The sequence below is a fragment of the Archocentrus centrarchus genome, chromosome 18, assembly GCF_007364275.1.
Source record: "Archocentrus centrarchus isolate MPI-CPG fArcCen1 chromosome 18, fArcCen1, whole genome shotgun sequence".
NCBI lineage: Eukaryota > Metazoa > Chordata > Actinopteri > Cichliformes > Cichlidae > Archocentrus > Archocentrus centrarchus.
In genome coordinates this window covers 1042501-1054722 of record NC_044363.1, presented here as the reverse complement: position 1 = coordinate 1054722, position 12222 = coordinate 1042501, and the positions used below count along the sequence as shown (strand labels likewise).

Genomic DNA, 12222 nt, shown 5'->3' with positions numbered 1-12222 from the left:
GATTGGATCTCCGTGGGGGAAGAACAAATCCACAGCGGCGAGCTCTCTCTGTTTCCCTGTTTCTTTTTTACCGCCCAGTCAGTGTTTCCCAGGGTGACTCCCCGCACGCAGCTTCCATCCAAGTGCAGCACTCACTGAACTTCACACACAATCAAATGCAAACTGTGATTTGTGCACACAAGCACTTCAACATGCCGTTTACTTCTCTGACATAAGCACTCCCCGGCTCCCTGACTGACAGTAATCTTAACATGGAGACTTCTACTGAAAGCCACACGTAGCCAAACAGAAGCTTCGGGGGGAGCGTGTGGGAGGTGGTTATTATATTTGCTGCTGATGCTTAAGAGCTCACTTTACTTTGACATGTAGGAGGAGGAAGAGGATTCAATTAGTACAAGTTAAACTCAGCTTATACTGCTGAATAATGGCTCTGCTGTATTTTATGGGACAAAATTCTCTTTAAGAATGGAGACGATTGTTAGAGAAACCACTCTGTCCATATGTTTTTTTATTATTAAAACTGTCACTCTAAACTGACTAAAATAAAAAAGTTTATTTTGAAATTATTCAGAAATGCCACTAAGGGTTGTTCTTTTTAATCTAAACATATCTAATATTTCTGTTCTCTGTCATTTTCAATGCTTCCTGAACTGTTCTACACACCAAGCACCAAATATTCATTGATGTTATTTCTGAGCTAAATCTCTTATTTAAAATAAACTAAAAAAAAAAAGACTTCTTTTCAGCTTTAACTTTTTAAGAAAATGTCTACATTGTTTATTCGATATTTTTGGACTTACTGGACCTTATTGACGGGACATTCACTATGTTGTCAAAAGTATTTACTCGTCTGTCTTCACACACATATGAACTTGAGTGACATCCCATTCTTAATCCATAGGGTTTAGTATGATGTCGGCCCACCCTTTGCAGCTATAACAGCTTCAACTCATCTGGGAATTCTTTGCACAAGGTTTAGGAGTGTTTATGGGAATTTTTGACAATCCTCCAGAAGCACATTGGTGAGGTCAGACACTGATGTTGGATGAGAAACCCTGGCTCACTGTCTCCACACTAATTCATCCCATCTATCAGGTTGAGGTCTGGACTCTGTGCAGGCCAGTCAAGTTCTTCCACGCCAAACTCTCTCATCCATGTCTTTATGGACCTGCTTTGTGCGCTGGTGTGCAGTCATGTTGGAACAGGAAGGGGCCATCCCCAGTTTGTGTCCCAAATGTCCCAAATGTCCCAAATGTCCCAAATGCATCACACCAGAGAACACGTTTCCACTGCTCTAGAGTCCAGTGGCAGTGTGCTTTACACCACTGCATCCAGCGCTTTCTATTGCACTTGGTGATGTAAGGCTTGGATGCAGCTGCTCAGCCATGGAAACCCATGAAGCTCTCTACACAATGTTCTTGAGATAATCTGAAGGCCACATAAAGTTTGGCGGTCTGTAGCGATTGATTCTGCAGAAAGTTTGCAACCTCTGTGCACTATGGGCCTCAGCATCCATTGACCCCCACTCTGTGATTTTACGCGGTCTACCACTTCATTGAAATGTTGCTGTCGTTCCCAATCGCTGACACATTGTTATATTACCACTAACAGCTGACTGTGGAATATTTAGTGGTGCAGAAATTTCACAACTGGACTTGTTGCACAGGTATCATCCTATCACGGTACCACGCTGGAATTCACTGAGCTCCTGAGAGCGACCCGTTCTTTCACAAAGAGTTTGTAGAAGCAGTCTGCATGCCTACTGTAGGTGTTTGGTTTATACACCTGTGGCCATCGAAGTGATTGAAACACCTGAATTCAATGATTTGGATGGATGAGTGAATACTTTTAGCAGTATAGTGCAGGTGAGGCTGTTGTCCTGTTTTAGCATCTTTTCACTGAAATGTGGCAACATGTTATGCAATTAATACGCAATGCATTTCTGTGAGGATACCAGTGTGTGAACACACTAACTAATGCAGAGATACTGTCATTGAGGCTACAAGGGCATCGCTAAAAGCCCTCTTTATGCAAATGGAGCGGAGATGACAGTGAGTATGTGTCACAGGCAGGATATATCTCCTAATGATAAGTTATCTAAGCCAGCAGATACGCCTGATATGGAATATGAAAGACGCACACAAAGTGAGCGTGGCTGCCTCCCTCTCTGCTTTTACACACATGCATAATGACACGATCCTCACTCTCCTTCTGTCTGTTACATGGAGTGCTTATTAGCAAATTTATTAATGGCCTCTTAATTATGTCTGCTTATCTTCTCCTGAAGCATCGGCCCTGCCCCCGGACTCTAATCTCAGCTACACAGCAGTGTTCACACACACACTGCATGTACACACAGTATTTACATAAAACCTTTCTCACATTTTCTATAACGTATTCGTGTAAGTCTGTCCTGCTCACTGCTCATTCTTCATTAATACACACACACACACACACACACACACACACACAGTTATTTTTCAGATGATCTATCTGATAACAGTTCCTATGAGAATCATGAATTGACTCAAGCTTCCTTTTCTTTCTTTGGACCCCCCCCCCCCCCGCCACCACCACCCTGTCTTTATCTCTTCCACGACTCTTTTTCCCTAAAATATCTTACACCTCTCCTTCCCAGTTTTTCTCCCCTCCTTCTCTCCTTCTCTCCATCCTTAGTCCTCTTCTCATTACTCCATCTTCTCTCTTCTTACCTGACTCCATCTCCCTCCTTCCTTTCACCTGTCTATCTCCGCCCTTCTTTATCCTTCGATCGCGCTATCGCTTCCTCTCTGTTTTAGAGCAGCTTTTAGTTCTTACTTCCTCTTCCTTATCTGTGTATCTCTCTAGCTTTCCAAAGATATATGGCTTTGCCTCCTGCTTCCTTACCTCCTACCTCTCTTATCTCTTTAGTGCCTTTAGATTTTTCATCTTTTTTTTTTAAACAGAAGCAAATAAGCTCATTTTAACTACTTACTTAACCTATAGTGGCACTTTAATTTGGTTTGGTCTGTCTTAATTGAAGAAAATGATGTGTATGAAGCAAAATTTTCATAATTTTTATGTCAGAATTTTGTAGAAACATGCCTGCTAATGAAAGATACTTTAAAAGGCGACCACAGGATCCTCCCCCATATTTTCTGCATTCTGGTGCGGCTTCTCTACATCAGCTTATTTGCGTTAAAGAAAACATGAAATCAAGTATGATGCAGCGAGACTCGAGTTTAATTTTAGGTATTTATTTGCATTTACATTAAAGTTTGTTTGTTCCTGCTGAGTCAACACACGCGCACGCACACACAACTGATGATGGATTATTTTAATTAACTTTTAACCCCTGCAGTTGAAGCGCTCGGATGTTTTTCAGCAAGATTTCTGCTCGTGTTCAAGACTTTCTGCACGTTCACAAACAGGTCAACATTATTGTTTTTCAAAAAAAAGCTGAAATATTTTTTTCAGTAAAAATTAACATGGGACTTATCGTGGAGTAGAAGGACATGAGCCATAAGGGGTGATATGCAATATGTTTGCATAATAACTTCAAATATCACGTTACCTGAAGACAGAGTTCCTCGGTTGATTTGTGTGGTTATAATCCAGCATGATTTCTGGGATTAAGAGCTTCCCTTCCCTTCCGCGTAAAACCTGTTTGTTTTGGTTTGTTTGTTTTTTTGTTTTTTGTTTTTTGCTTTAGTAGACCCAGATCTGTTTTATTCTGTGCTGTGCTGCTACCGGATAAAGATGGATAATTGCTGTCATTTTCAGTACATCTCTGCTTTTAGCACAGTGTGTAGCTTATACTGCGGCATATGAAAATGGACCTGTGTGCGTTCACAGAGATTCAAGCAGATTTAATGTTTTTCAGGGTGTTTTTAATATCTCCAGGTCCAGAGATGTCTTCATATTGCATCTCTTCAAAGTTAAAGCCCTCCAAAACTCTCCAGTTCACCAAGAGCTGACAAAAAGTCAATACCCCCCCACCCCCCAACAGCCTCCACCTTTGTAAAAATAACACCTACTGTACAGCATCCAGACATGACGAGCGGCAACCAAAATGGACTTTTCTGTCCAATTCATGGTCAGTGAAGCAAACTTTAGAAAACTGCAGCTCCATCTGAATTCACATCACATTAAAAAACACAACTATCATCATTTCTTTCTCCGCTGGCCTCCCGACCTGTGGGATCCCACTTACATCTCTCTTTATCTCTCCATCCTCCTCCTCCTCATCCATTCTCTCCGTACCCTCAGCTAGAGGTCAAACTTCAGTCTGTCCTCGTCTGCTCTAATCACACCATCTCCCAGCTCACTTTTAGTCTCAGCGAGAGCGAGAGGAAGGAGTGGATGCTTCACTTCACAGCCCACATTTTTGTAAAAACATGCTTAGTGGAGTATTTACTTCCCCACAGTTCTTATAGTAAAATCTGTGGCGTCCTCATTTCACACTTAGAGAAACAGTTTGCGTAAACGAGCCTGCGTGGATGTTTTTTTTTTTTTTTTTTGGTGGGGGGGCTGAATGGAAATGAAGAACTCTGAGGAACTTCTGCTGATAGTGTCACTCACTTGAATCACACTGTAATTTATGGTAGCATATGTGGATTTGAGCAGTGACAGGAACAGATTGCCTGCCGTAAGACACCCCTAGCACATTTGCAACCTGACAGTCAGGCTGAATTACCACAGTCTTTCCCTCCCTTCATTCAGCCCAACACCACGTTCATGTTTGCTGATTTTTTTTACATTTTTTTTTTTACAGATATTCTGAATTCACATTGTTTTGTCTGTGTTACCGTCCACGCAGCAGGCTGACAGGCAGCTCTTTGTGGTCATTATTGTGTTGCTACTTTTAATGATTACAAATGGGTCGTTTCCCCTGATTTAAACTGGTCATTTCTCCAACTGGAGAAAAGAGGCTGTGTGAGCAAATCATTTCTATGCAAGCAGATAATCTTATCCTACTCTTAACATGATGATTTCCAGGCTATCATAAAACTGGAACATTTTGGATGAGCCCCCATTTTTAGTTTATATTTAACAAATCTTTCTTCATTTAAGTTGTTGTTTTGTTTCCATTCCCTTCTTATCACTTGTCTTTTGTGAGAAATGGGGGGGATCATCGAGCATTTCGAGCCCTCCCACCCAAGATGACGCATATACGCCTACAAGAGCCCACATTTGTCAGGCTAAAGGTGAGAGACACAGGGGGGAGCTGACACAAGAGAACTATTCAAATAAAATAGAATTTATTGAACACAAGCTAAGGAAAAGAAATCAAATGATCAAAGAAGGTCGACGTGAGGTGGAAGGAAGAAAGAACGAGAGAACATCTGGGCGAGCTCGTATAGTTTGACTAGGACAGACGTCCCCCGAGGACAGTGGGTGGGTGGACAGTTTATGTTCATCACTATGGAAAACAAAAAGTACCGCAGTGACACTAATTATATTCCTGACGATATTATCTAAGTGATTTTAGGGTGACAGAAAAATGTCATGTATCCTGTTGAATTGTAGGTTAATAATATGACCAAATGAACCCATGCATTATCGCAAACTGCAAGCATTGCCTTGCCACAGGAATTTACATTCATTCTGCTGGGGCTGCAAATAATGCATAATGGAGTTTCATACCTGGTCCTGCTTTGTAAAGGAAGAGTCAAATGAAGTGTCAGACATCCTCTTTATGTCTCTGTGCACTGAGCCTGAAGCGGAAAGCGTAGCTTAGCGAAAGAAATTATCACCATCATGATGCCCATTATGCTTGATTGGTATTTTTGGTATTGTTGAACCAGCTATCGCATTCAAAGCCTGTCAAACTCACGGCAGACCATTGTGATTAGGGGATGGAGGCTGGGGGGCTAGAGATATTGCTTTATAATGCAGAGGCAAAAGACGATAGCATTCCAAAGTAGCAGACAACCTGATACAAGCAACTTCTCTCCCTCTCTTGCAGTTAGGGGGCAAACGTGGCATCAATCAATTTCATTATAAGTATTCAATGCATCTCCATCTAAGTATGCCTTCAAATGGATCATATGACATGTAGCGAACATGAAAACATGGGTCAACTTATCAGTTTATGTGTTGAAGATGAATTAAAGAAGTGATTGATGGTCTATAGATGTGAGCCATCATGGAGCGAGCGAGCATCATGAGTCTAAATCTGTTCTGTGACCTTAGTGAATGTCAGCTCCTGACACTCCCGTCACTCGCCACTTCAAAATGTCTAATGAAACTGAAATGGTTTAAAAAATAATGATGATAAATATCTGTGAATGGCTGTCCTTCATGGCCCAAAGGCCTTAAGGAGCTCACAACACCTCAACTTGCAAAGATTTCAAACTGTGCCCCTCTCTGTTCATCTTCTGTCTTTTACCTAGCTGATACTGTGAGCTTTATAATTTCACTTGAATGGATGAAAACTGTCTTAATGAACTTCCTGTAAAATTACGTCTTTAATCGTGAGAATAAAAATTGACATCTTCACTTTCCTGATGAGTTTATGGACTCGGCCACTTAGTTTTGGGTCACACTGAATAAACATCAAATCTGGCCACCCATCCATTTACATCCGCTTTCCATTTTGTAACCTGTGCTCATTCTAAGTCTCAGACAGAAGGATTATCCAGGACATGCTAGCTGGCTAACGACTCGTCACTGATAAACGCGGTTTCCCAGTCGGGTCCTCCTCTTCTCGTCACATCCGGTTTCAAAACACCAAGATGGCAACAACTGAAACCATCCTTTCAGGTCTTCAAATCATAATTGTACAAACCAGCATGTGATGTCATGGCAGCTGCAGCTGTCTTGTGCACTGTCTATGGTTCAAGCAATGCACCAACCCAAAGGTTCAACTATAACCCTGACTTATCTCAGATCGCTGTGCCTCAGCACACCATTTGGGCACTACTGTTACAGATCCTTGATACATGGTTGGTGTAAGATTATTAATTACTGTAGCTTATATTCACAAGAATTCAGCCATGATGACTGATATAACAGCTTGGTTTTAGGGCAGTAACAAAGCAGGTTGATCAGGACAAAGATCGACAAATTTAAATTTTTCATTTGACTTATAAGATTTTAATGCTCAGTGCAGACTTAATAAATGACTAAGAGGATCCTCTATCTCTCTCGAGCTCCAGCTCCAGCTCTGTCCATCTCTACTGAATGAGAATCCAGCTGCATGATTGATAATTTAATGGTAGTGGGAAAGCCCCAGGACTAGAAGAAATTGTCCTCTTACTTCTGTGGAAAATCTCTTGAGAGACTAAGCATTTCTGGCGTCCATTATCCGTAGACACACGTATGGCTGTGTGTGTCCATACGTTGTGTGTGTGTGTGTGTGTGCGTGTGTGTGCAGTGGGCTTGAGAAGGCTGCACTTTGGCTTGTCTCCAGCTTTCCAGATTGATGGCACATTAAAGTGAAGGGCGCGTCATGCACCTGTGCTTGTGTACCACTGGGGAACAACGCACAGGTAGGCAGGATGCTGCAATCAGCAAGGTGCCACACACACACACACACACACACACACACACACACACACACACACACACACACACACACACACACACACACATGCACACACACATGCACACACACAGGAATTCACAGTGTGTGTGACATGTATAGAATTGAATTGAAAATTGTTTATGCAGGAAACGCGACTGCTCTAAGTCCCAGTTTAACATTTACACTAAGGTACTAAAAGAACAGACCATGCTAAAAGTGGGTGATACAGTGCAGAGTGCAGCTCTTTTATCATCTGTGTGCATGTGTGTGTATGTGCGTGCGTGCGTGCCTGCATGCGTGAGTGCGTGCGTGTGTGTGTGTGTGTAGCAAATGTAAACCGCAAGTCTGTCTATGTAATTTGCCACATTTTTTTCCAAAACAAGTACAGCAGTGTCTGTGCTACTATATACACATGGTGTGTGTATATCCCTTGGATAGATGTAATGCTGTTCCTGTTTAACATCTGTACAGTGACACAATTAATTATGACTGTATAAGGGAGACATTTGCTTCTGCTATCTCTCTATAGACACTCTCTAAGTGGCATAATGCAGCATGAAGTCACGTGGTAACAGCAATATGAGTACAGGACTGGACAAGTGGTAAATATCTGTGGGGGTCCCAGGATTTGGACCTGTGTGTGCCTGTGTTTTTCTGAGTAAGTTTGCCTGTTGAACACACCAATAAATTCAAATGAGCCCTGTTCATCATGTGCTATCATGTAACCATTCCCACTCAGACATTAATAAAACGGACACTCGATTTAGTATTACACTTCCATGAGGAATTTAGTTAAAATTGGAATGAAAGCAGCAGTGGTCCACTTGCTACACTGAGTTCTTTGGACGGATCAAATGCCAGAAGCTCTGGGTCTCATAATTTAGGTTAGCATCATTCATAGCAGTCTAATGCCCGTGGCTTTTAAAGTCCATACCCAACTTATTGAGCAGGCTTTCTGTTATAAATGTACAGTGAATAACTTTCCCAGATTTTAGAGGAGCAAACTGAAGCTTATTTGTGAAGCTCTTCTTTGGATGTTTCTGCCTTTTGTTTGGTTCTCTGTCAAGATGATCCCACGCTGCTTCAGTAATGCTAAGGCTTTGGGGAGGCCAATCCATGACTGATAGTGTTCCACTGTGTGTTTTTCTATCCAGGTATGCTTTTACTGCATTGGCAGTGTGTTTGGGATCACTTTCATGCTGAAAAATGAAACTTTTCACAATCAGATGCTTCCCAGATGGTATTGCATGGTTGATCAAAATCTGATGGTACTTTTCTGTAATCATATTTCCATCAAAGATACTGTTTTATGCCCGTGTTATCTTTGGCATTTTTTGTAGATTCAACTAAAGAAACTGGAACAAATTATGTGTTTTCATGACAGGCTAATTGTAATAAAGTGTCTAAAAATGCAATTTAAAATTGGTTCTATAATAAGTCGTCTGTCTGATAGGACCCTTTTTTATGCTTGAATGGTTCACAGGTCAGTGTTGCAGTAAGTGGCTTAACAACCCTCTGAAAATGGCCGTGAACAAGCACTGGACTGAAAAAAGGGGAAAAAGCAAAAGTCCAAAGAAAAACTTTGAAAGACCTTCTGACAGCCTGAAGAACTACTGCTCAAAACACTTTTAAAAAAATACAAAAAAAAAAATCTGGACCCATTTGACCATGAAAATTCTCTAGCTCCACCACTGGAGCTGCTTGCATTGGCATCACACTCAGTCTTAAAAAGTTGGACCACACCCATCTTCAAATTGTCCCCTTGAAAAGCTTCACAACCATACATTGCGTACTTGCAGCAGTGTCACACTGACAGACTCTTTCCACTGACATGAAAAGAGAAACACAGACTGGCAGGTGTTTATATGTCTTAAAGCCACTACAGGACCATCTTCTGCCATGATGACACACTCTGAAAAAGACTCACAAGGTGATGACAAAAAGCTGCCTACGGCTGGGAAAGGTCACATTTTTTGGCCCCGTTTTCAGTAACAGAGAGAAAGACAAAGGTGCATGCTGTATGCTGATCTGCTGTGGTCCAGAGCACCTGTCAGTAAATCCTACACCACCCTTGGGTGCCACAGTCTCTGTGATCAAAGTAAATTAAGACGTAATCAGTTACAGACGCAAGCAGAAAAGCATGCACACACAGACTTTTCCCATGAGGCTGGTTTATTTCCGTGCATCACTCGACAGCGGTTTTGAGGTGATGTGTGTGTGTGTGTGTGTGTGAGAGAGTGTGTGTGGGAATGAGAGGTAAACACACACACACACAGTAAGAGAGGGAGATAAAAATGACATATGATTTTATGAGTTGTCTTTTGGAGAGTGTCACTTTGGTCAGGGACACTGTGGTGGAGCTGAGAGAGAGATCAGACTCCTGACGCGTGACCAGGACATATACGTGTGTGTCTGCTGAGTGCTTTTGTCGATCTCTCTGCGCTGCTGTGTGCCTCTACGTCTTGTTAGACAGAAGGGTCTCACGCCGCTTGTGTTTTCCTGCAGTTGTGCATCTCCCTGTGCGTCCTGCATCCCTAAACAGTCATCTCCATGTGACAGACGCTCCGCTCCGCTCTGCACAAAGACCGTGCAGCAAACTGATTTCATATCAAATGCAAACGCTGTCTTTACGGTCCTCGGCACGTTAATATTGCAAGTTAAACTACAGGCACTGATTAAAAGGACAGTCTTTCTGTGGGGTTTTGTGACATTGAGAAAGGCAAGGTTGTGTTGGTGGGGGGAGGGGTGCAAGATGCTGACTCGACGCTAGCCAGTCATTTGTTACTTGGGCTCTCGAGACGGTGAAACCCAGCGGCGAAGAAAGTGTCTGATGCAAAACAGGATGTTGAGCACTGGGACTGATAAACTCAAACATCTTGATGTGCACGCACAAACACTGTGGGTCTGTGTGTGTGTGTGTGTGATATAATCTCAGCTGGAGGTCATCTGAAGAGCAGCATCTCCAGATCTGAAATCCACTGTGGCCTCACTGCCCTGCTCTAATTACACTTTGGTGTTCTCAGTGCCTTGCCGTGCTGTGCCGTGCCAAGAATGTGCCATACCGAGAGCGCGCCGCTCGCTTCATTCCTGCCAGGGCACTGCAGCCTTCATAAACCAAACACATCCCAATCAACGTTCACCCACACAGTTCAGACAGAAGCAAGATAAAATACAACACACACACACACACACACAGACACACACACAGACACGGGCAAGTCCACCAGAAATATTCGATTTTGTTTGATAATGATGATTGATGCTGATCCAAAAAAAAAAACAAAAAAAAACTCTGCAGCAAAACAAATGCCGGTTGTCTCCATAAATCAATTGTTTGGGAGGGGCGACACTGAAAGCCCACATTGATCATCACACAGGCCAAATGTTAGCATCTCCAAATCATTTATTCTGGGCACCATTTCATACCAACATCTGCCGCACTGGCAGAGTTACGAAACAATGGATATCATCAGCTGCTGCCGGCGCACAGCTGGAAGCATGTGGCAGTAGCTGTTTGGCTGATAGCAGGTTGAAGGCTGGTTATCTGTAACTAACAGTCAGTAACAAAGAAAGTGAACCTAAAAAAAACTGGACAGCCTTTATTTTACAACATAAAGGGCCTCATGATGACTCTTGCTGTGAGCTGTTGCTGCATAAAAATTTGAATCAGAGGTTTTATTTGGTAAACATGTCTCCATTGAATCCATCCGTCCTTTGTTTTCAACCATCCAATTAACATATTCAAATCAGGGTCTTAAAGGGTGGTTCTAGCCAAAATAAAATCCTTACTGTGTCCCGATTACCTTAATATCTTTTAATCTCACTGAGTTTTAGCCTTTTTCTGCTTGCTTTTCACTCCTTTTATCTATACTGCCCCACAGAGGCAGAGAGGAGAACTGCAGCGATGTCAATAAAAAGTTTATATTTTCCAAGCGGTTGGGCAAACATCAAAAAGCTGAATTTGACAACTTTATTTAATGTCTTTTGATTTTGATTTTAAATAATCTTCATTTACCAACACTGTGTTCTGTCCAAAAAAAAAATTAAATAAATAAATAATACTTTGATAAGCTTTTATAGATCACGGTAAACACGTGTTTTTCGGTGTGTTTGGCTAAGCTATTTGTCCAGTGATGCTGGCTTTAATATTTTAATAATGCTGTATATTACACATTTTACACATTGCACATTTTTGATAGGCTATTCATATTTATATTGAAATAATCCATTAATTTATGATTAAATGAATGTTTTAACTTTGTCATCTGTAGAGTCATTTTAGCCTTCAGACATTAAAATTGTATCATATGAGATGATACAATTATAAACAGCCCCTGAGTGGCCATGGTGAGTGACCCTTCCCACTGGACCAGCAACACGGGCAAGACAGAAAACAAGAGGACTTGTCCTCTTTGAAAATGAAGTCAGTAAGCTGGTGAAGAGCCAATCATGTGACAATCTTGTGAGGTGTGGCGTGATGACTCTGAAAACAGGATATAAGGGCACTGCATTAAAAGAAAAGACGAAGAAGCCCGTTACTGTTATTAACTGCTTCACAATGCTGCTTGTGTGCACCCATAAACAAACTGGTGGCCACTTGCAAAATCAGAAGCAAAGCTAAGAGTGAATAATATAAATATATATAAAACTGTTCAAAAGATTAAAGGAATACTTTGTAATTACAGACCAGCATCAAGTTAAATAAACTTGTGCAA

At 41.7% G+C, this 12222-nt stretch overlaps 1 protein-coding gene across 2 annotated transcripts in view; it reads right to left on the bottom strand.

Annotated features, from left to right (window-relative positions):
• fgf11a (fibroblast growth factor 11a) overlaps positions 1–12222 on the bottom strand; it is an 89312-nt gene that overhangs the window by 70240 nt on the left and 6850 nt on the right. The window contains exons 2-3 of one of the 2 annotated variants that reach the window (XM_030754169.1): positions 10881–10899; positions 1474–1504 (exon numbers count right to left, since the gene is read on the bottom strand). The exons of the other annotated variant lie outside the window; for it this stretch is intronic. Coding sequence (XP_030610029.1) covers positions 1474–1504; positions 10881–10899 — 50 coding nt within the window. The remainder of the gene's footprint in view (positions 1–1473; positions 1505–10880; positions 10900–12222) is intronic. 2 annotated transcript variants of the gene reach the window in all.